At 33.4% G+C, this 25,223-nt stretch overlaps 1 protein-coding gene across 1 annotated transcript in view; it reads right to left on the reverse strand.

Annotated features, from left to right (window-relative positions):
• Positions 1 to 679: 679 nt before the first annotated feature.
• Positions 680 to 25,223, reverse strand: part of LOC122048755 (rho GTPase-activating protein 7-like) — a 41,858-nt gene continuing 17,314 nt past the window's right edge. Inside the window, exons 6-12 of the mRNA XM_042610281.1 lie at positions 8,589 to 8,649; positions 8,419 to 8,502; positions 6,629 to 6,745; positions 6,393 to 6,559; positions 3,903 to 3,972; positions 1,323 to 1,523; positions 680 to 1,202 (exon numbers count right to left, since the gene is read on the reverse strand). Of these exons, the coding sequence (XP_042466215.1) occupies positions 1,044 to 1,202; positions 1,323 to 1,523; positions 3,903 to 3,972; positions 6,393 to 6,559; positions 6,629 to 6,745; positions 8,419 to 8,502; positions 8,589 to 8,649 (859 nt within the window). The 3' untranslated portion in view covers positions 680 to 1,043. The remainder of the gene's footprint in view (positions 1,203 to 1,322; positions 1,524 to 3,902; positions 3,973 to 6,392; positions 6,560 to 6,628; positions 6,746 to 8,418; positions 8,503 to 8,588; positions 8,650 to 25,223) is intronic.

Genomic DNA, 25,223 nt, shown 5'->3' on the forward strand with positions numbered 1-25,223 from the left:
AGAAAACAATTTCTAGTTCTATTACAAATTAAAATTGAATCCTATATAGGCGATGAAAATTTAAAGATTCTTACTACTACTAGGAAAGGAACTAGAGAGAGTTTATAAAATGACTTTATTCTGTTTGAGCAAAGAGAATAAAGTTAGTTTATTCTCATTGCTATTAGGATAGGAGCTAGAGAGTGTATAAAACAACCTTAGTGAGAATTATAAAGCCTAGTCAAGGTAGTAAACAGGTGAACTTGGAAATTGAATCAGAATTGGTAACTGCATAATGATTTCATTGTGTGGTTGAAAATTGGCTTTCCTAGGAATCGAGTGTATTCACCCATGTGAAATTATGATCCATAAGCAAACACTTTATTTAAATTATCCTAATTCAAAAATCAGAAACGAGATTATCCTCCTAAAAGTTTGCTATGTTTAGTAGTTGCTGCAAAAGTTAGTGATGGTCGTATCTGCCAAGTTAGTGTCATCTTTATAGCTCTTGCTAGAGAGAAGAGACTCACTCTAAGGATCATGGCTACGATGCTTCTGTAATTTCATTTGCCAAATAACTTGAGGTGTAAATTTCAGTCTTTCCAGTTCTCCGCTTCAATACAATTAGATAGAATATAGTTCATTGGCAAACGCAGCTTGAAGGAAAAAAAACTTCCACAGTATGAGCATACTATGAAAATTATTGGAAAAATTCACCTTCATAGTTATTATCAAGGAATAACATACATTCAAAAATTTCCCTCCAAATGCAAAATGTGTCACAGGTAGTTTCGGTGCACCTTTCTCCGTGTTACCTGAGAGAGGTCAAACTGCCTACAGAAATTGGTCAACCAAACAGATCGTTTGGTATAAGCATTAATCCTAAGTGATTGGGTAATTTTTAAGAATCAGAGGTGTACATGTTTACAAGAATGGTAGTAATCCATGGTCGAGATTTTTGTTCACTAATTGTCATCGTCGCCATCACCATCGTCTACATGAAAAAAAAATCTCGAAGTTTGAAAGTAGATAATTGTGAAAAGGTTGTTCGATAGAATCCACAATCAGCCAGAATTGCCTGTCTGGGGAGGGCCAACGGGAGCTGATGTAAAATTTTTCTGAGCATTTTGCACCTCATTTGCAAGTTTTGCACGCCGTTCCCTCAATAAGTTCAAGCGGTTTGTCAACTTGGCAAGGGCTGGAACAGATGTGGAGGTTGTTTCCTGAGTTTAACAAGACACAAATCATCCTGAATTTATCTCCAAAAAGAATATATATATATATATATATATATAAAAGATAAATGACTAATATCTGCATTAAGACCGCAATAGACATTTTACCTCAGTCTCAGAGGACTGCGCTTTTAGAATGTTTAAAGCTATGCTGCTTGGCCATTCAGGGTGGGAGTTCTGCTTGTTGGATGAAGATAACTCTTGGTCTTCCTTCTTCAAAGCAGGAATTTCCATAGCATTTCCTGACTCTTTAGTAGTAGACAATTCTTGGGATCGAGATTCCTCTTTGACACTGTCTTTCCCAATATTCTGCTAAAAATAAAGTAATGATGGTATGCAGATAAATATTAACATAGAAATTGTAATGGTGCAAGAGATGTATAAAAAAAGTGTACATACGTCATGCAAAACAAAAAAAAAATCAAAGGACAATTACCATTTTTTTTTTGCTAATTTACCAAGATATGACATTTTTTTTCTTTTTTCCCCCATTATACCCTTCCTTTTAAAAATTCATTTTTATGTCACTGATTACAAGCTAATTTCAAGATCAACATGTGACAATATCTTCACTTGAAATGTACTGTGTAAGTTCAATCTAACCTAAAATATGAATTTTAGGATTCTCACTTCCTAAATTCACTTTGGCCAAGGGCAGATTTGTGAAAAATGATAACAACCAACTGATTCTAAAATTAACTTTGAAAACATTCTACTTAAAATCTAACGTGCGATCTCCTACTCAACACAAATTTTGGACATGCTTGCATTGCCTACTCAATTCATTTTGGTTTGGACAAAAATCAACTTGATTGGACAAATTTGGACAAGATGATCATCAACTGAATTTCCAAATCAACTTGTGATCAGAAACTCAGAATTTGAAATCAGATTTGCACAACAATCAGCAAATTTCAAATAGTTGGAACCCATAACATCTTGTTTTAATCATTATAGTGGACAATACTTAGCCGCCTCTATGCAATAAAGAGTTAATCCATTCTTTCTCCCTTAACTAAAGGAAATCATACCCTTTATTGGCTTGGTTTCACACATTCATCCGTACAATAACCGTTGAATTTGAAACCTCTAATTAGGAATTGTCTATAAACCTTCTATGAGATGATCAATACTATTGTGTTCTGCATAAGGCTAAAATCATAATCAGGCCATTTGAATCCCAATTGTTTGGATCCATTACATAGATCTTATTTCTCCGCTAAATTTTTTTGCAAGACTATATTAATATTTAATATTAACATTAGTATTAATATCTGATTAAATCAATTTGGCTGGTGAGGATGGATTGAACTGTCTCCCTTCATGGACCAACAGAGCCATAACAATCTGCATCAAACACAAATGACACCTCTATGACTCGTGGAGGCAACAATCCCAATGATGCTCACATGATATGTGTGCCTCCACCCTTTAAATCATATGTGCACACCAATGACTGTGACCGTGTGCAAATGGATTGGACTCAACCTCAATGTCCGATCATTTTGGGATGGGTTGGACTCAACCTCACTTCATGGGTCACTGCGTCATACTTGGCATCGTGGGCATTACAACTGAAACATTGCAAAGTTGTCAATATTTTCCATATTGAAATCACCAATGGTTGGGTAATTTTAAACCAGACTATGCGCTAGGATGTTCTTTTTAGTCTGGTTAATCTTCAACGAAAACAATCAGCAACCAACATGAAAACCTATGATTAAAGTGGTCTTGATGAAGACAACATGACTGGGTGAAGTATTTGTTACATGCTACGTTGAAATCCAATAGTGCAAGAAACTATCTTACAAAGTTTATCAGGAGGAGGATCACTTACAAAAGAAGGTACTTAACCAACAAAGTATTAGTGTAAGAATCAGAAATGTTGCTCCCGAGGCAATGGTACAGCGGGCAGGGTGCCTTCTTAGTTTCCCAAGCATCGAAGGATCGAATCCCAACTTTGGCAAATTAACGGATGAATTTCCCTTAATAGACGGTTGACCTAAGAATGTTGGGTTAATGGGCCGCCCGTTGCAAGCGCTTTCCAATTTATCCTAGGCCAATGGTAAATTTCCGTGGAGCCGGGCCGGCTATCTCTGGATTAGTCGACATAAGGTGGATACTTGGTGTCAACTAAAATAATAATAATAATAATAAATCTGAAATGTTATAAATGGAAACAACCCAGATTCTGTGCTTATACTAGATATACACACTGAATTTTCAAATACTCATTCTCCTCTGTGCTTAAAATAAAACCAGTATGATCATCTAATGGATTTCTTGTGATACTTGTCAATTAAATTAACCATATTGTAAACATTGTATATTAGTCGATTAGCAATGATTTATCCTAGGCCAATGGTAAATTTCCGTGGAGCCGGGCCGGCTATCTCTGGATTAGTCGACATAAGGTGGATACTTGGTGTCAACTAAAATAATAATAATAATAATAAATCTGAAATGTTATAAATGGAAACAACCCAGATTCTGTGCTTATACTAGATATACACACTGAATTTTCAAATACTCATTCTCCTCTGTGCTTAAAATAAAACCAGTATGATCATCTAATGGATTTCTTGTGATACTTGTCAATTAAATTAACCATATTGTAAACATTGTATATTAGTCGATTAGCAATGAATATGCTTAAACTACAAACAAGAATTGATATGACAAACTCACAGCTTGTTTCAAAAACTCTTCTTGTTTAAGAACAGGATCAGTATGCTTTTCATCTTCCAACTTACCCTTCCTGTATCAAATAAAGATTCATCATGCTTTCAATATTCAAGATGTGCATAAAGTAAATCACCTGAAAGAATATTCCAGATTCCAAAATAAATGTACATGGGATGTTGAAAACCAAACTCCTTTATTTATTTAATTTATTTATCTTCAAAAAATAAGATACTAATTAATACACATGTTTAAATTGCTCTACATGGCAACTTTATTGAATGAATACAGCAAACCACAAAGTTCTTTGGCCACTTGTTTTAAATTTTTGTTCATTCAGAAAAAAAAAATCACACAATAATATACTAACAAATGACAAACTTTCAGTGCTTTAGGAGCTTTCCTAATATTGTATAATTACAGAAAATAAGCTAGATGCATAAATTGTAGTTCCAAATGATATAGATATTTATGTTTGTAAGAGTTTTGTAGATACAAAATATAATTTTGTTGACCTATTCAACAAAATTTTGTGAATCAAGAAAATGTAGAAAACAGAGGATAATTTTTCTAGTACAAAAAATGTAAGAATAAAGATGACATACACATGCTATCTTAATTATGGAGGGACTAGGTTGATTAGTGATACCATGAAGTTTGGGAAACAGTCACTATGAGAAGAATGAAAAATTAAAAATTCAGAAAAGAAATTGATTTCATCCCCCAAACAACAACTATAATTGCTACTTATTTACTGAGATAACTAACAAACGAGAACAGAGTAAAGAATATTTTGCATCTGGCCTTAGAAATAGCTTGTCTTAGCTACATGAGAAGCACGGACAGAGGTTTATATAAGATTTTAGAAAAGAAAGAAATGAAGTAGTTATACAATATAATGGACATTTATGATCATGTAGTTATTAGTTCTGTAACTTTTAAAAGGTAACCAATGATTTTCCTGTGACTACAGGTTGAGATACGAATCAGCTCTAACTCTAATCGGTATCTTTTTCCCATTACTTGTAAGAGCCTCTGACTACGCTTCTTATATAGCCGCATATAAGCTTCTGAAATGATGGACAATATAAAATCTTCTTATGATGGCATAAAGATCATGCAGGGTATACAAATCTCTACCTTGTTAAGTCCAAGTCATTATCAAATTAATATTTGATTAGATTAAACCAATTTTGCTAAATAAACTATTTGAAATTCAATATGGGATCCTGGATGAATTGGAGAGTTGGTAGGAGATCATGGATTTATGGAATTGTTATTGTTTTCAGAAGCTATATTTACCTAATGTATTCTCCTATAAATATGGGATTTGCCTCTAGTTTATTTCTTATTTCCGTATTTTAGAACAATCATCTTGAACATATTCCTTAAACTTAAAGGTAAGTTCTATAAAACCGCAGTTAGACCTGCTATGTTATATGGAGCTGAATGTTGGGCTATGACTCGAGCACATGAGCAGAAGATGAGAGTTGCAGAGATGAGGATGTTAAGGTGGATGTGTGGACATACGGGGATGGACAAAATAAGAAATGAGAGCATTAGAGAGAAAGTAGGAGTTGCATCTATTGAGGAAAAACTCAGAGAGACACGTTTAAGATGGTACGGACATATACTTAGACGACCAATAAATGCTCCAGTTAGGCGATGTGAAACTATGATAAATATGCATATAAAACGAGGAAGAGGAAGACTAAAAAAGACTTGGTTAGCAACAATAAAACAAGATAAAATTTATTTAAATATAGATGATGATATAATAGGAGATAGAGCTCAATGGCGTAAAAGGATTCATACAGCCGACCCCACCTAATGGGAAAAGGCTTGGTTGTTGTTGTTGCATCTTGAACATATTCCTTGTAGATATTATCAAAACCCAATTCTCATTTCATGGATTCCTGAAACAACCTAGATGATGTAATCAAAAGCAATGGTTGATTCTTTTTCTATCTGCATCATTACATCAACAAACATCCTACCTAATCCTCCACCTTCTCTATCGTTCAATAACTATGCTTTTGTAGATTATTCAACACTTACAGCAGAGGAGAAACTTCAAAGAATGACTTTAGTTTGTTCTTCTTGTTATCAAAGGGAAAGGGATGTACGATAATTTATCTGGGACTTGCTCACCTGCATTTATGGAACACACTAAAGTACTGAATCCGGGAAGCAGATAAATCCAATTCTGGCATGGCTGATTAACTCAATGGGACAAAGATTGGATGCACCTACATTTTTAACGAAATTATTCGAGATTTGGGAGGTTCTCTAAGAAATTTATTCCAATTTTGAAGATGAATTGCATTGTGTTGAGATAAACATGAAAAAAAGGAAGGAAAATGGAGAAGCTAGGTCAAGTTATGTGATGGCAGGTCTTCTACTCTGAATCACAACTTCACGGGGACCAAATCAATTTGATGAATTAGAAACAACAGAGGAACATATATCAACATGCATAACGAAAAGGAACCTTACTCAGAAGAGTGATTGCTGCTGTCTAGATATTTCCTGCATGACTCACATAAGGAAGTATATCTTGGGTGTTGCGGATGAATAAGTTGTCCATGAAGATCAGAAAGCTTCTGCTTCAAAACCCCAATATCTTCTTCCGCAAGAGCAACTTCCTCTATATCTGCCCTTGTCTTTAACACAACAATAGATTATGACTATATTGCAAATTGGCTACTCAATTGTGTAAGCTTAAAACTAACCTTGTTATCCATACAAGAAGCAAAAGTCATGTTTTCAGGTCGCATGCTCGTTAGTCCAGACTCCAAGGATGCTCTTAAATCTCTTTCATCTTGTAATTTGTTTTGCAATCTTTTAACCTATTTCAACAAAGATGAACTTTAACAATGATGAAAATTTATTACAAGGCTTCTACTTTGAGGAAAATTTACACAATGTAAAACATGATCAGCCATAAACTAGCTATATACAATACCATAAAGACCTAGAAATTTGTAGAGTAACAAAATCAACTGTCCAAGGACAGAAAAATGTGTTTTTTGGCTCGCTATCATATCTAGACAATACACCTCATGCCACATTGCTAGGAACAGAGAGGAAAAGGTAGGCTGGACAGGTTGTATAGATAATCAGTATCTATTTTCTTATTTCCAAATTAAGAAGCAGCTCACATTTTGGTATTGTCATTTGTTATACAAGCATTTCCTTGCTATTTTACTTGATAGAGATGGGTGGTGCAAAATGCAAATGAAATTACATTCTTGCTTGAATTTGCAAGATAGAATTTCGCATTTTCTTCATATGTTTCTCAATTCTGTAGAAATGATTTGTGAAGAATGCACAACTTAGTTTACTTGGCCCTGAACTATAATATTATATTGAAGAGTTTAATATTCCTTGGTTTGGTGCCTATGATGAGAACCAAGTGGTATAACTGAAACATGCAGTTATTTATATATGTTTTTACATCGTATAAGTTTAAAGATTCCCTAGTCAAGTTTATGGTGAGGTGCCATTGAAACTCCAACAGAAGTTTATGTATGAATTGACATTAAATGTGAAATTTGACTTTGTTTGAAGCAATCCTTATAGTTTGGGCCTGAAATTAATCCAAAACTCCACAAAAGTAATTCACTTTCATGTTTTCTTTTTATTATTGATCACTAAGAAATACTAATCAAGAAGAGGGTGCAAGGAGGAACCCTCTCAGGTCAAAGCTTCTGAGCAAACAACCTACCAACTCTAACACACGTGGGTGCTGGGAGAGATGAATGAGGAAGAAAGGTTACATGGAGTTTAGTTGTCTCCAGTTTAAGCAAGATGCTGGTTTAGCTGTCTTCTGTTGTAATGTGTCTTGTTCTAGGTCATGCATCAGCATTCTGTAATTGCAGTTAATGTAAGAATGAGTTGTGGGTGAAGCTGGCCCAGATATACAGGTCACTTCTTTTGCAGTTTCTTGTAAGTGGTATGGAATTGGTAACAAGTTCTTCAATGGGATAATGAATGAAGAGAACAAATCGTGGCTTGTGAATTCTCCCAAATATGGTACCATAATTGATTGAGACTGGTAGGTTCTCTCCAGTCTCAGTGAATTTAGTGCACAGAGACAACTAGCACAAGCATTCTTGATGATACAAATTCCTGGAGGAACAGGCAAATCCAAGATGCAATTCCAATGGACTCAATTTTGGACAAATATTACCAACATGTCCTGATTAGCAAGGAGCAGCTGTACATGGTTGGAAATGCCGTGCCATACTGTTTCAGGTGGCATGCACCACATAAAACAAAGATCACCATACAAACCGCCCCATTTGGTTGCTGGTTGAACTGGACAATGACAAACTGTTGTTTACAGTTCAAAATTTACTAGTATAGGTAAAGGTGACACCAGAGATGATATTGAACCTTGCTTGTAGTAGAAAATTTGAAAACGCCTCTTGACTCACAAGAACGAACAGCATGGGAAAACTAAAACAAATTTAAAATGGTGTATAAAACATGTTGGAGTTATGATAATTTGAGTACTTGCCTCCTGCTCAAGAGCTAAACGGCACTCAAACAAAGACTTTTTTTGCCTTTGCAAATTCTCTTGTAAAATTGCATTCTCTTTTACCTTTGAAAAAAAAAAAAGAAAAATATTTGTTTGACATAATACAAGCTTGTATGCGAACTATATGTTTAACAAAGCAAAGGAGATACCTCTTTGGCGATTTTATCTTGCAAGTCATTTTTGGTATTCTCTAGAATTTGAATTGACAACCTGTTAAAAGGATGAAACTGCTATTAAACATAAAAATGCCATTCACTAAGTAAAAAATTTGACACGATAATGTATCTAAATATACATGTGTTTTGGGAAGGCCTAAATAAAAATTGAACCACGCAGATATATCATGTGCCAAAGCCAGTTTGACATAGACATATCTTTTTGTGTTTCCAAAGGTCCTCACGGTAACAAAGTTCAAGTAATGAAGTCAATGGAGGTAGTAAGAGAAGTTTGGTGGAGGAAGATAAGGCAGATGAGAGAGAATAAGATGATAGAGGGGGATCAGGGTAGTATATGGTGAATTAAGATTGCATAGGGAATTAGAGTGGAAGTAAAGCCTGAGATGAGTGGAGAGACGACAAAAGATGAAAGGGATTGGATAAAGAGATTTCTTCATGCATATTAATAGAACAACTCTTATGCCTTTTCTATGTAAGGAATATTATAATCTTTATCAAACAATTATAATGATTAGGGAAAATTAAAACCATTTGTTCTTAAAAATTAAGCATGATTTGTTAATTATTAATTAATTGGACTTGCTCATTTCATGTATTTTATTTATAATATAAATTAGATTAACAAATAATTTTATCTTAACAATTCTACATAAAATTAGGGCAAATTGAAATGTAACTAATGCGAGATTAGATTTTTTAAAAAAAAAGAAATTTTAGATTTTTAAAAATAGTTACATAAAATTAGGATGATTTAATTTCTCAAAATTTAATTATTACAACAAATAAATAAATAAACACAATAAGAATGAAATTAATTATCCAAATAGCCTAAAAACATAATTAGCCCTAACAAAATTCATACACTCCAAACCACCCAAGCAATAGAACTCAAAATGTAAACCTTTCCTTATACCAAATGATGCATTGCTTCCCCTTTTTCTTTATTGTGTGTTGTCTTACCCCTTCCTTCCAGATTAGTGTGCAACCCTATTCATCTCCTTGTCATAACTCCTCATTTAATTCGCTCCTTATTATAACTATAAAATAGCAATCTTTTTTCTCATGCACACAACTGCTCCTCTGCTTCCCTCTTCATCTTATTGTATTACTAGCTACTATTGAATCTTATTTTCATTGCTTTGACCTCTTCCTAGTAAGTTGCCCTCATGTGTCAACTCTCCTCCTGTTGAATTCTTTCTCTAACCTACTAACATTCCAAATAAGACTATGGTCTCCTTAACTTTCATTGGCTCTTCCTTAAATCTGTGCAAAGCCAGCACTCCTTTTGTCCGTGTCGAAGTCCACTTACCAACAACCTCCTTTGAACCCTTCCGAATGGTTTAAAGCTGTGGATCATGAGGCATTATTTGTAGAGGTGGACACATTCATGTAGTGATGATCTTGAGGAATAGAAGTGCTTTGTAGTTTTTGTTCAAAGCTGTTTGTATGCTTGGAATCTTTTATTAGGTCATCCAATGTGCTTAAAAGATGTAAATCCTTACCTGGATAATATTGAGAAGATGCTACATAGATTTGTTGCAACTGAAAGAAATTCTAGAGGTTGATCCTAAATGTGTTCTTTTCGCAACCAGCTTCTATGATGAGTCCACAAAACATTTGTGTCTTTTAATACAGATTTCCAGGTTGGGTGGTATTACCTGTTCTCATGCTTTCAACATGATTGTCAGAGGTCTGCTACTATGGAGGATTGGATTGCAACGGTTGATTTGTTGAACCAGGCTTTGAATTGGGTTTATGATATTTGTGCACGGTAGGTTGTCAAAATCAAAATGGGTATAGTAAAAAAAATCTATAGTATCAACAGTTTGGATTAGTAGGACTTGTGAAATTAGAATAGTAGGAAAAAAAAACAAAGTGAAAAATAAATAATTTGATATAAAAAATGACAAATAATGGTTAAATATAATAAAAAATATATATTATGTCTTATGAAATAGCATAATAACACAATAAATAATTAAGTGCATAGTTAAAAAATAAGATTAGTCATTTATTATGATTTTATATTATTCTTACTAATATTAATAATATCATATTATTCTATCATTGTCTAATAAAATAATATTCTAAAAATAGAAAATAATATTATATCATTAAATTAAATATATAACTTTTAGATTATTAATAGATGATAAATCATATTTTATTAATATGAAAACAATCAACCAATCATTATAAAATATATTAATAAATATTATCATATTTATTAATATAAGTTGTTAAATAATATTAGATATTAATGTATTATTTACTAAAATGGATTATTATTTAATGATCCATATTATTGTGTTTAACTATGAATGCAATTTTAAGGCAATATTGAATACAGTAGAGATGCATAATATGTTTCGTCTACTTAGTGGTAGATCATGTATAATATGTATTGTTGGTGCAATGATCCTCCCAAGTAGTCAAGTTCAACCAAGTTGTTTTAATGTGCTTACCAAAAAATATGAGTTAGGTTTAGTGATGTGTATTAGGATTTGGCAGAGCGCATATGAAGCTCATGACTTGACTAAGTTGTTTGTAATGGATGATTTGATGCAGTCAACTTGGATAATTACACTTAATGGCTCAAAGGTTCCTATTGAGGTAGACATAGAGGTGATCGACAAAGGATTGTATGGGACATCTGAGGAATCAAAAATTACTAATGAGGTGGACTTTAGGATGAAGAGCATAGAGCATTTGTTGTTTAAATGGTTTAACAATCATAATGAGATGAGCACGTAGGTGACTGACAAAGGATGGCATGGCACATCCAAGAGACAAAATTTCTAGCAAGGTGTACTTGAGAACAATCCAATAGAAGGTGAACTTCATAGGTGCACAATGAAGGATGTCATGTTTGAGTAAGCAGAGGGTTGGTGCATCCAAGGGCTAGCATGAGGCAAAGTCGAGGACAACATAATGTAGGATCAGTTAGCAGTTAGAGAGGGATGGGGTGAATAGCCAAAATTAATTAACTATAAAAATTAAGCACAAAGCTTATTTAAATATTAGTTGAGTAGCAAAAATAAAATAAATGTCAGTAAAGTAAACAATGCTAACTAAATTCTTTTAACATAGTTCAAAACCCACAGATGCCTATTCCATAACCTATGGATTTAAAGGTGAGTAACTCCTAAAAAATTCACTATACTTTCTCCTTGTTGGAAGAGAAACATCTTACAAGCCTTTTATAATAAGATAAAACAGTAAAGCTAAGAAATAAAGCCTCAAGGTCGGAAATATAGGCAATAAGAGAAGTGGATTTGGATTCTTATTCTTGGATGAGTTCCCATTACCCTTCTATTTATAGTTTTCAAAATGAACTTGGATAAGCTTCAACTACCTGTTCTGTGTAATTCCAATCGACTCAAAAATCCTTCTTCAACTAAAACAATTGATCACACTCAACTCAATAGCTTTACAATCGACTCAACAAGGTCAGATTGCATGACTTGTCATTCGGGTAATCATTATTACAATTGACTAAAAAAATCCTAACAATCAACTTAAATCAAACCCAATAGAGTCAAATCAAACTTGATCAACTATTAGCCTATCAATGCACTTAATGGTATTATTTTTAAATTTCATATAGTAAATTGGTAAACTAACCAATCGACTTACCTCAATTGAATTACAGCCACTCATAAGAGCTACTATTTGATAGAGACAAGTCTCCAATTGATTACCCACTCATAATGAATATGTATACAGTGTAGATTGATTTTGAATAGGAAATTGAAAAAAAAAAAAAAAAAGAGAGAGAATCAATTAAAATATTTTTTTCCTAAATTGAATCCCATATCAAGGGATTTCCATGATCAACTATCCTAAAATGGTTGTCATCTTTCCAACACTTCCCCTCAAGTTGGTGAATTGATATCTTCCATTTCCAGCTTGGATATAATCATCAAGAAATAGTGTCCATTAAGTCTCTTTGTAAACACATCTACAAGTTACTCCTTCGTAGGCATATAGGGAGTACAAATCAACTTATTGTCTAACTTTTCCTTTATAAAGTGTCTATTGATCTCGATGTGCTTTGCCTTGTCATGTTGTACCGGATTATGAGCAATATTGATAGTTGACTTATTGTCTCAATAGTCTCATAGGCTCCTCCCACTTTACGTTGAGATCTTCAAGGATGATCTTCAACCACAACACTTCACACCCACCTTGAACCATAGTCCTGAACTTTACTTTTGCACTTGACCGAGCTACCACATTTAATTTCTTACACCTCCACGTGATCAGATTACACTCACGGTATAAGCATTGACTGATCAAGTGTGTGCCAAATATATTAACTTCTCAACTAACTCCTTTTCTTTCTCATCGTTCCTAGTAATAATTATGTCATCAACATATACTAAAAGAGAAGTAACTCTCCGAAAAGTCACATGTTTGATAAATAATGTATAATCACCTTACGTCTGTTTATACTCGGTATTGAGCATCACCTTCATAAACATGTCGAACCAAACTCTTAGAGACTGCTTGAGTCCATATAATGCCTTTTTCAGTTTGCAAACCTTGATCCCTTTGATCTCTCCTCCAAAGCTAGGTGGAATCTCTATATATATCTCTTCCTCTAAGTCACTGTGAAGGAAAGTATTCTTTACATCAAACTATTGTAAATCTCAATTGAAATTTGTGGCCAAAGACAATAGAAGCCTCACATCACTGTATTCATCTTAGCTATCAGTGCAAATGTTTCTTGATAGTTTACTCCATGGGTTTATGTATAACCCTTAGCGACCAACCTTGCCTTATATCTCAGACCTATCACAGTAAACCCCCATTTCTCACTGCTCTTATTTTATGGCAACTCTACAATTTCCAATGTTTTGCTCTTCTCAAGTGCCTCCATCTCTATTCTCATAGTTTCTCTCCACTTCTTATTAGATAAAGCCTCAAATAAGGTATTAGGAATTGGAATGACATTTAATTTTGCTAAAAAATCTTCTTTGAGATGAGGTGAAAAAATATGTGAAAAGACACTGATTTGGCTAATAGATATCTTGTATATTTAGTGCACTCTCTTAGCCCTTTTCTCAAGGCAATAGGAAAATCATAATCAGATAAAAAAGGGGAGGAAATTGAGTTTGTGCATACCTCATTTTCAAGAGTAGAAGTTGAGTTTTGGACTTGTGCAAGCAATTTAGGCTGTAATGATGGCTCATATGAAGATGATCTGGATTGAGATGAGTAAGGCTCTTACATGAGGTCAAGGAAGAGTAGATCTTCTACCTTATCTTCCATTAATATAATCAAACTCTCTTTAAAGATAAGGCTACGAAAAAAATAAACGACTTTCCTCAAAAGTGACATCAATAGAGATATAAAATTTTCTTGTAGGTCGGTGATAACACTTGTAACCTTTCTATGTTGGAGAATAGCCGACAAACACACACTTGATTGCTCATTGATCTAATTTACCTCTATTGTGGCTAGACACATGAACAAAAGTGAAACAACCAAAGAGTCGAGGAGTGAAATTATTTATGGTTCGAAAATTAGTATAAAATTGAAAGGGGAGTTGCATAGGAGTTTAATTGACCAAGACTTTGGAGGATAGTCAATTTGTAATGTGGGTTGCAATAAGGACGGCTTCCCTACAATATGATTTTGGAACTTAGTTTTGGAAGAGCATAGCATAGGTTATGGCAAGAGTCTCATTCTGTTGAGGAGTATCTATGCAAGATGACTCATGAATTATCCCTTCTCGTATAAAATATAGTGAAAGAAATTAGTTAAATAATCCTTGGCATTATCACATAACCTTTCTACTTTGACACCAAATTGGTTATCTATCATGACAATGAAGTTTGGAACGATAGCTATAAATCATATTTATGTTTGAGTAGAAAATCCATGAGACTCTTGTGCAATCATCAATGAAAGAAACAAACTATCGAGCTCCTGCATATTGGGAATTCTAGGGGGGTCCCATATATCAAAGTGAATCAAATAAAAAGGGAATGAACTTCTATTATTGCTCATTGGAAAGGAAACCCTTTTATGTTTGGCAAATTCACATACCTCACAATGAAAATCTTCAACCTTAACACCATTAAACAAGGGAATATTGTTTTCAAAATAGTAATGAAGAATGATTCAGACAAAAATATTGATGCCAAATGAGATCATTATTTGAAATAAAAAAATAAGACTTGGAAAAAACATGCTTGACAATAGGTGAGTATACGACTGATGCATTGAGATAGTAGAGGTCACCTTTTTCCTTAGCAAGTTCAATCCTCTTTCCCAAAACATGATCGTGGAATGCACAATGAGAGAGATAAAATAAGACATTACAATTCATATCACAGATTAATTTGTGAATAGACAGCAGACTAGTGGACAATTTCAAAACATAGAGTATATCTTTTAATAACAAGGATAGACTCGTCCAAGGTTTAAAATCTTGATCCGTGCCGAAGTTTCGGTCCCAGACCAGAACGATACAGTTGCGATACTGTATTGTACCGTGCCAATATGATTTCGATATATATATAATTTAAAAATAAATTATATATTAATTTTATATAACTTGATAACTTATCTTTATTAAAACTTCTAAAATAAAGGATAGTTAATTTAAAGTATTTCCTGAGCGTAAAAAGTATATTAATATTCATGATTCCAAATCTTGATTCTAAGATTAAAAATAAATAAATTATTATTTATAATAATTATTTAAATTAACACAAAAATCCTAATTTATATATAATAATTCTATAATTTATTTATTTATGTATTAATTTATATTATTATAGTTTATAAATATTCTAAATAATATATATTAAATATTATAGTATATATATATATATATTGCATTTTAAAATCAAATTTATTTAAAAGATTTTTATATTTTTTAATTTTTTAATAATTAATTGTTTAGAATTATTTATAAAATTTTAAAATTATTTATCAATTTTTAAAATGATTTAAAATATTTTCATAAAATTTTAATCTAATTTAATTTATAAAAATAATTTAAAGTTTGATTTTAAAATTATATAACTATATTATATAAATTATCTTTTTTTTACTTTATTTTTTATATTTTAATAAAAATATATATTTAATTAACAATTTATTTAATTAATTATTAATTTATATAATATATAATTTTAATTTAGTAATTAATTAGAAAGTATATATATAATATGATGATTTTAATTAAAACTTTTAATAAAATCTAACTTTTCCTCACCAATTTGCATCCGCCTCTCCTCCCCTTCGCGATTTTTTCTCGTCACCTCGCTAACTCGTCGCCACTAATCTCTCGTCGGTTGCTTCAGGTCTTGATTCCTTCTTCGTTCTTCCTTCTCCCTTCTCTCCCTTCTCCCTTTTGTTGTGTGCACAAGATGCACGTGATGATGACGCACCTAAAATTGTTGCCCTTGCTATGTCGGTGTCGGTCCCGTATTGAAATGGTAAAAACCGTCCATCTCGAGCGGCACAACTCGAGATTTCATTCCTTAGACTCAACTAAATGTTATCAACACCCGTCACCATAGAAATATAACCATCGACGACAAAATTTTCCTATTGCTAAGACAAGGTATATATGTTATAAAATGAACTTGGGAAGGTGTCATGTGATCTGTGCTCTTGAATCAATAACCCAAAAGTCTTGTATAAATCGATCTGAGACATGTAATCCATGAGCAAGAGAGTTACCAAAGAAACTAATGAACAGGAGCCAAGCCATTGGTTGCTCTAATGACCCCAATAAACTTCGAAGCTTCTCAATCTTTGCATGATTAAAGTAACCGTGAGTATTCTCTCTAGGAGGTTGTTGGGTCGAGTTTTGTGGAATGACTTTTATGGAAAAAACTTGATGAAATTCTTGTTGGATTTTTTATCATTGTGTTGACCTCATTCTTGGCGCGAAGTAGTAGGTTTTAATGCAATTTCCAACAAGGATGGATCCTTGGTATATCTTGGCTTCTTACAATAGGTGCACCAAAGATTATCTTGAGGGTCGCTTTGGGATGTCATCTTGGTTATACTTCGGTTGGTGTTCTCTTGTGTAACCATGATACATACTTCAGTTGTTACCAGTTCAAGCAAAATGCCTCTTCGACTCTCAATCTGAATCAACACAATAACCTTATCTTCCTTGCCAAGAACTTGAATCCTGATTGAATTTTGCATTTAGGAAACCAAACGATTATACACTCGATCTTTCTCAATAAATTTCTTCAAAATCAAACATCCTCAAGGCACTTCATCTCAATGACTCGATAATGTTCGAGTTATTGTCATAGATTTTGCAACATATTTGCATATTTTATTGCCATTTTGTTGCCTTATTTCGCAGCAATAGTTTATTACTTTGACTTCATATACATAGGCAATATCTTTGGCCTTCAAGTATGTTTCGTGAAAGGTGTCTTAGATATCTGTTGCAAAGGTGAGAAACATACATGTATCACTAATTTTTGGTGTTACTGAACTCCATAACCAAGACATAATTATGGAGTCCTCTTCATCCCAAGCATCAAAATCCATATCATCTTATTTTGGTCTCGTGCTGAAAATATATGAATCCCTTTGCCTTTTAGGTACGTACAGACCAGCGGAGACTATTTCAAGTAGTTTTGCCCATTGAGTTTATAATAGTGGTGGATATTTTTGCAATTCACAGCTAGGAAGATGGGTTCTTGTCACTCCATCTGATTGAGGAGGGTTGTTTATTTTTGCAATCTTAGACATCGGAGAATATGAAAAAAAAAAACCATCAATGAAGGTCGGCACAACTCGATAAAGAAGAAGAAAGAAGAAGGATTCGACAATGAAGGTCAATAATAAATCGATAATAAAAGCCTAGAAAGATCAAACAGAAACTTAGCAATGAAGGCTGAAAAAAAGGAAATTTCAAAGGCACAAAACCCTAGTGCTGTGATAACATGTCAAGAAACGTGGAATAAAATTCTCTCTTATTTGTTTCATTATGCCCAGTATTGAGTATATAAACATTGTACAATGATTATGTATAGAAACTAGAAAAATATAAAAGAAGCCCCCAGAGCGTAGCGCAGACGGTGGGCACATGGCAGTGGGCGCATGGCATCTCTGGCATAATGGTCAGGGGTCAATTCTCAGGAACTGATGACCTGAGGTTACCCCACCATGCGCCTATGGTCTATGTACCTGCATGTACCTCCCTCCATATCCATGGGGTCGGCACTAGGAGGGCCGCTAAGGTAACGGATCTACCTTTTGAAAAAATATAAAAGAATAAATTAAAATATTTTATTCTTAAATTGGATCCCTGTATCAAGAGATTCCTCATATCAAAGGATTTATGATAAGGGATTCCCCGTATAAAGGGATTTCCATTATCAACTATCCTAAAATAGTTATAAACTTTCCAACAAACCATAACATTAGCTTAACTAATCCTTTTCTAAGCACATCAAAACCACTTGGACGAACGTGACCTCTTAAGGTATGATTGGACCAACACATAAACAACAACATGGTTAAAGACTAGGAAGCAATGCAAGTTGTAAGAGATTACAAGTGAAATGTAATCTTAGAGTTCATCCTCATAGTCATTATCATCAGGATGATGTGTATGACTAGGCAGGGCCTAAATTCCTAGTGGTTTGAAGAAAGCCTTCAGCAAAGAGGCAACAAGTCAATGGTTATAGTTGATGGTTAAGCTTGATTTTGAGTTTTCTATAGACTTATGAAGGTGTAAGTTGTGTAAAGTTATGATGTTTGAGCATATATTCAATTGATTGAAAATGAGCCTCTAGACTATCTAGTTGACTCAAGAATTAGTGGACTAAACACGAGAATACATAAAACAGAATGTTTATATTCAAGTTCTAATTGACTAAATTAGATCCCATCAATTAGATAGGAATTTCAATTACTTGCCCAACTAGCCATTAGTTGTCGAATGACTAATTGTGTCTTATCAGTTGACTACATTATAGTTTAAAATTTCATGTCGTTTCACCCGATACTAGCGAAACATTTCGTTCATGTGGACCGACACAAGCATGCCTTTAGTGCAAGTGGGCACTAAAGCCTTGCGGTGGACACATCACGTGGGCCTCGCGACACGTCTGAACGAGTTGCACTAGTCCGATGATGCCCTCAACGATGCATTCGAACGTGTTCCGCTAACCCAGAGGCCGCCAGTAACACATCCAAACGCATCACGTGAGCCGACAATGTTACGCAGGCCCGCGGTTGCTAGCAGCGTAGAATAGATGGGAGCCAAAGGTTTTAACTTAGGTTTAATTAAATAACTTATGTTAATAAATTTAATTAACTCTTAATTGAGATAATTTAGATAGGCGTAATTAAAGTCTAATAAAATTATATCATTAATTTAACATATTTATATATTTAAAATATATATATATTATATTTTAAAATATTTAGATTAAATTTTTAATTTTTAGTTAATATATTTTATATTTAAAAAATACCGAAACTATGTTGGCACGACATGATACAGTTTCGAAACTGTATCGTTCCAGTCCAGAACCAAAACCTCGACACGGATCGAGATTCTAAACCATGGACCACACTATAAGTTTTTTTGCAATTGACTAGAGGTGGGTTAAATAGAGTTATTGGAGACTTTTCTATGTAGTGCATACAAATTGTTCAGGGTTTAGGGTACACAAAATTGTTTGAAAGATTTGAGTGACTAAGTGTTCATGGTAAGCAATGTTCAAGGGCATTTGAATCAAAGCAAAGGCTTTATCTTTACAAACTCTTGGTAAATATTCTGTCTTTTACTTAATTGCATATTTCTTTATAAAAAAGGAAGAGTTTCTCCACCTCTACTAAAAGAGAAATTCTTAATGGACTTGCAAAAATGATTCAACAACAAATCAATAGATTATAGAGTATAAGTAGGACTTCCAACCATATGAAATCTAGCATGTTGGCATTGTTTTTCTTATTGTTTTATATTACATTTATACTATGTAAATACTTAACATAACTATCCTAATCCACACATGATCACTCTATGCAACTAACAATTAAATTGCTTGTATTTTGCAGGAGAAAGTTTTAGTTTTAGGTCATTTTCTATTTACCCCTCTTCTCTAGCTAGTGTCTAAACCATCATCTCAGTGACCTTGCAGTTGGAACCAAAGCAACTTGCTCTAGAATCAAGCTTAACATCTTAGAGGATAGGAGACAATGCCCCCCGATTACAGACCTATGGCAGAAGATTCAAAGTTGACTGCATATGCATCCAGAGATGTTCACCTATCGAAAGATGATCCGTGTCTTTGGATGGTATTACAGAGGGACATGATGGTGACAAAGGCTTGTTATTTAGCTTTATCATCGCTGTTACATTATGTATAGAGGGTCTGAAATCATAATTTTTTTTTTGTGAGTCAGTTAGATGTAGAAAAGATATCCAAGAGCGCGCAATACATGCATATAGATCTTTAGGTATCTATTTAGATCTGATACTATATCAAACATGAATAGATCCTAAAACCTTATTCTGTACATTTGGATACATGATATATCATTCTTACTTATCAAAAACAAAAGGTTAACATCTTAGAGTGATTGTGAAAATTATTTTTTGCAAATTTTATAATAGGGCAAATTTTAAATTTTAGAAGATAATGATGAAATTCTACTTGAGAAACGATTTTAGAGTAGCACTAGCAATAGAGGAAGAAATTGAAGCTCTGAAAGATGAGAGGAAAAATATCAAAAAAAAAGTAAATTGACAACTAACAAGTTGATTTTTTAGGGAAATGAGAAAGTTATGAAATATATTAAAGATGTATGGCCTGATGACATCTTTAGCAAAATTAGAGAGTATAAAGCTACAAAGAATCTTTGGAATGAGATAGTGAACCTTTACAAAAGGCCCTTATAAGAACAAAAGGCTTGAAGTAGTATAAATTGATTGATAATAAGGTAGAACAAGAAGCGCAAGAAGAGAAAAGGAAAATTTCATCATCATCATTATCACAATCATCATCATATTCTAAGTTGTGAAAGAAGAGCAAGAATCACATTGGCTTACATTCTAAAAAATAAATTGGTGCTAGTGGAAGTCGTTCAATTATTACATCAACAAGTGTTCGTGTTGCCTCATTACAAGATGACATTGGTTATTTTTTTCTTCTATAAGAAGGCAAGTAGTAAACATTGTCAAAATTGATCAGATGACCATCCTAAATCATGCTAGCAAGTAAATCAGGATTAATAATTCTATATAAAATAGAAGAAGAAATCTATGGATCAAAGCATTGTCAAATTTTTCCACTTCAATTCAATTTCACACAATGCAGTAAATAATACATACTACTACAGCATAGTGTCCAACATCCAAAAGTATAGAATCCAACACTTCATTGCAAATGAAATTGTTGGTTTATACTTAGGTAGACAAGTGAAGGAGATCAAAACATAAATCCTGCCATACAAGAAGCAACAGGGATATATGAGGTTTTGTTGATGAATAACATCAGGATAACCACGGTAGATGAATATCATAAACATTTTACTATGCTATAATATAAAGGTGATCCATGCAACTACAAAACATAATAATGTATCTTCATATATCTTCTAATAAAAAATACAATCTAAGGCATACAAATACAGTGCAGGTCGTCACAGAAAACAATACTAACTTTAATAGAGCTAGAGGGAGCTTAAGAGCAAAATAATACAACATTGGTCTGGAACACACTATACGTAATATAATACTACTGATAAGCATTGATAACCTCGATACGACAAAGAAGATAGTGAAAAGGGGCAATTATTAATAATATTTTTAATCATCATTGGATTTATATGATTGGGAGAAACTAGTTTTACAATTCTCTTGCTCCTTCTAAAGCCATTCCCTAAAAATGTCATATTAAATGTCACTTTCAAGGATTAAGAAGCCTCTCGGTACTCCAACATTTTTAAGAATAAGAAGAAAAAAATTTATTATATCTATTAGATTTTGATACTATATAGAATAGGGTTTCTTATGTGAATAAAGCCCTTAAAGGGAGTTCTAAAAAAAATCAGCATGATATGAAGTTACAAATGGGCAATGTCTATCACTTAATTCACAAAGCAATAGAGGAAATATAGAGATGCTTATAATTGTCAACCAAGTATCAACATTATATTAACAATCACTAGAAGATGAGAGAACCAAATAGAAATACATACTCATTTGATAAATACATAATTTTTCAATAATAAAAAAATAATAAAAATTATTAATAATATTTATTTTGACTATCTAAAATTATTATCTTAATTAAATATATCAACATTGAGTAGCATAGCCACAAATGATGATCGTCTAATGGCCCTCAAAAGTATAATATCAAGACTATAATCAAATAGACAATTAATTGTTAAGGCTATTAAAAATTGTCAATTATTTTAAGAGACATAATTTTTTTGGTGATCCTTTAGTAATCTCATGCAAATACAAAATAGATGTTGGTAGATATAAAATAATTAACTAATAATATTTATTTACTCACAGTAAAAGACTTTTAAAAATTAAATTATTTATCAACTAAGTGGTGATTATAATATAGAGAATTAACCTCAATTTTGAATAAGATTTCAGTATGGATTTTCAAAAGATGGTGTCTTTAAGTGAATGTGAAAGAAACTTGTCCATTTTCTCTCTCATTTATATTAAAGTGCAAACTTGCCACCCTTATCATTGTTTGGAGAAAATAGTCTAGGTTTATTAAAGGCTATAACCATGGTTTCAAATCTCGTTTCGTTTCATCCGATATCGGCGAAACATCTCATTCAGCCTACAGACTGGCATTAGCACAACGTTGGCACGCCACGACGAGTCGTGCAGGCCCTGCAACACTTCCAAAAGCATCATGCGAGCGCAGCGACGCGTTCGGAAGCGTCGTGTGAGCTTGACGATGAGTCTGAAAGCTAGCGTGAGCCTGGCGACGAGTTCTGAAGTGTCACGCGAGCCTAGCGATGCATCCGGACGTGTTGCGTGAGCTAGGCGATTCGTCTGGACTTGTCCCATGAGCCTACGATGAGTTCAGAAATGTCGCGCAAGCCCGTCAATGCATCCAAACACGTATGGGGCTCGACGACGCGTTCGGGCGACACGTCCAGGCGACGCGTCCAGCGACGCGTCCAGCGACGTGTTCGAGCCTGTTGCCCGACCCCAACGACACATTCAGACTCGTCACCCTGACCCGACGATGAGTCCAGACGCATTACATAGGCTAGCGTGCTCACGGTCGTCGTGAAACAGGGACAACGAAAGCAATTTAATTTGGATGTAATAATGAACTTAGTTTTTAATAATTTTAATTAACTCCTAGTTATAACTGGGATAATTTAAATATGCTTAATTAAAGTCTAATAAAATTTTATATATATATATATATATATATATATATTAAATTTAGTTAATATATTTTTTATTTAAAAAATATTGAAACTATGTTGGCACGATATGATATGGTACCGAAACCGTATTGTTCCGGTGTAAGACCAAATTTCGGCACGGCTCGAAATTTTAAATCATGGTAATAACATAGGAGAAGGAACACCAAAAGTTCAGCTATGTAGACTCATTTGATTCGACTTCATCTATATGAGGATAATCCAACGATAGATTGGTAGAGCGCTTTTAAGGTCAAAAGTTTGTTACTTTGTCACAAACATCTATGTTGGGGAATAGATCTCGATAGAGACTTCTCAAATATCTCAGCCCTAAACACATCCAAAATCCATAGACAAAGAGAAAGACAAACTCTTACACCCTCTACCAAAGAAAAAGGGAAAATTTCCAAACCTATTTGACAAAAAAAACTAACAAGGTAAAGGGCAATTTATTGATTAGTAAGATCAAAATGAGTATGGGAAGTTTAAAAAAAAATGATAGTAACATTAATAACAATGCAACTATTGATAAAAGCGATGATAGTGAAAATGTAGTAGATGATGGTGAAACTTATGTTTCCTCAATTCCTACACATGAGCCGTGGACATGTGATAAGGTTACACACATGTGATAATCAGGGTGCTAGACATTATGAGTTAGTATCAACAAATTTGATAGGGGTAACAAATTAAATAATTTGATTATTATCAAGATATGCAGGAAAGTTTAGTTAGATTAATTCTGATTGAGACTTATCATATGAAGATTTGATGCATCATGCAGTGATCCATTATATCAAACCTATGGGAGGCATATGTATCCTTATCATATGGTTGTACAGTTCTAATTGTAGTGGTGATTATTCAATTTGGGTCGTAAAAAACTGAGGTTGATCTCATATGGATATTGCAAGGGTTGATGATCTCACTGATGCATGAAATGCCTTTTCAAATTTTAAGGTGGTCAAGATTCTCATAATAATTTGTAATCTACTGTTCTCAAATATTAATGGAAATCTATACACTACTATAAAAAAAATATCAATGGACACAATGCCGTACAAAAATTTCATCATTCTAATCAGATATTAAAATACCAACACGTCTTGCGATTTTATTAAGCCTTGCACTAAACTCTATTTAAACATTCTAGTGAATTGGTTGATTCATCATTCTCTTATTTTTGCTGCCTTTTAGAAACTAGTAACCTCTGCTGTTATGCTTTTCTCTTTTCTTTTCTTTGCTATTTGTTTTGTAATGTTTCAAACCTCCTATGACCTTTGGTTAATATATCAAATAAACTCTTGTCCTCCCTTTTAGGTATCTTTATGTTTTCCTAGTGAGTACCTGAGTACGTATTTGTTTTTTGAGTGGATAGTAATCAAGTGCTCATTTGCTGTTGCAATCATCGCTTGCACACTTGTGCTTATCCCTGTTAATTGTTTCCATTTTTAGGTTTAGATTTAAAGATTGTTGTGTTCAATTTAAAGTGTAGTGTTTTGGACTAACACTAGCATCTAGTAATTGTTTATATTAAAATCACAAGAACTCGAGAGATAGCTACCACTTGGTGGATTGACCACAAGTGGGGTGTGACAGTTTGGTATTCAAGCTCAAGGTTTATAGAGATAAAGAAGCAATAGTAGGTAGTAACAGTATTAAATTCAAAGCGTTATTAAAGTTTGCACATAGATTGTTGTGAGACATGGTCTAATATTTTCGGTATGTTGAGTGAAGTGGTTGTTGATTCAATCTAGAATTATCTTGTTTTGTTCAGTGGTTATTGATCCAATAAGATGGTTGTTGACATGGCTGGTGTTGATTTGATTTGATTTGATAAGGTATTATATTATTGACATTTGTTACTGCTGTTAGCAACCTTTTGAGGTGGAGACTATATGCTTTGGGAACAAGTCATCCAACCTTAACTCTGCAACTGTTAGCACAAATATACACATAATAATGACATTTTCAAGGTGTCAGCTATCTAGAATGCTGGCACTGACTTAGTGAACAGGTAGGCAGTCCTACAGGCAGCTGATGAGTCAAGGAGAAAGTTGAGACAAGTGTAAAAGAAGTTGTTTTGTGCTACTGTTGTTGGACTGATGCAGAATCCTGTTGAATATGTGGTTTTTGTATGTGGTTTTGACATTCACAGATCTTATAAATAGTTGACATGTTGATTAACTTCCTGAT

The sequence above is a fragment of the Zingiber officinale genome, chromosome 2B, assembly GCF_018446385.1.
Source record: "Zingiber officinale cultivar Zhangliang chromosome 2B, Zo_v1.1, whole genome shotgun sequence".
NCBI lineage: Eukaryota > Viridiplantae > Streptophyta > Magnoliopsida > Zingiberales > Zingiberaceae > Zingiber > Zingiber officinale.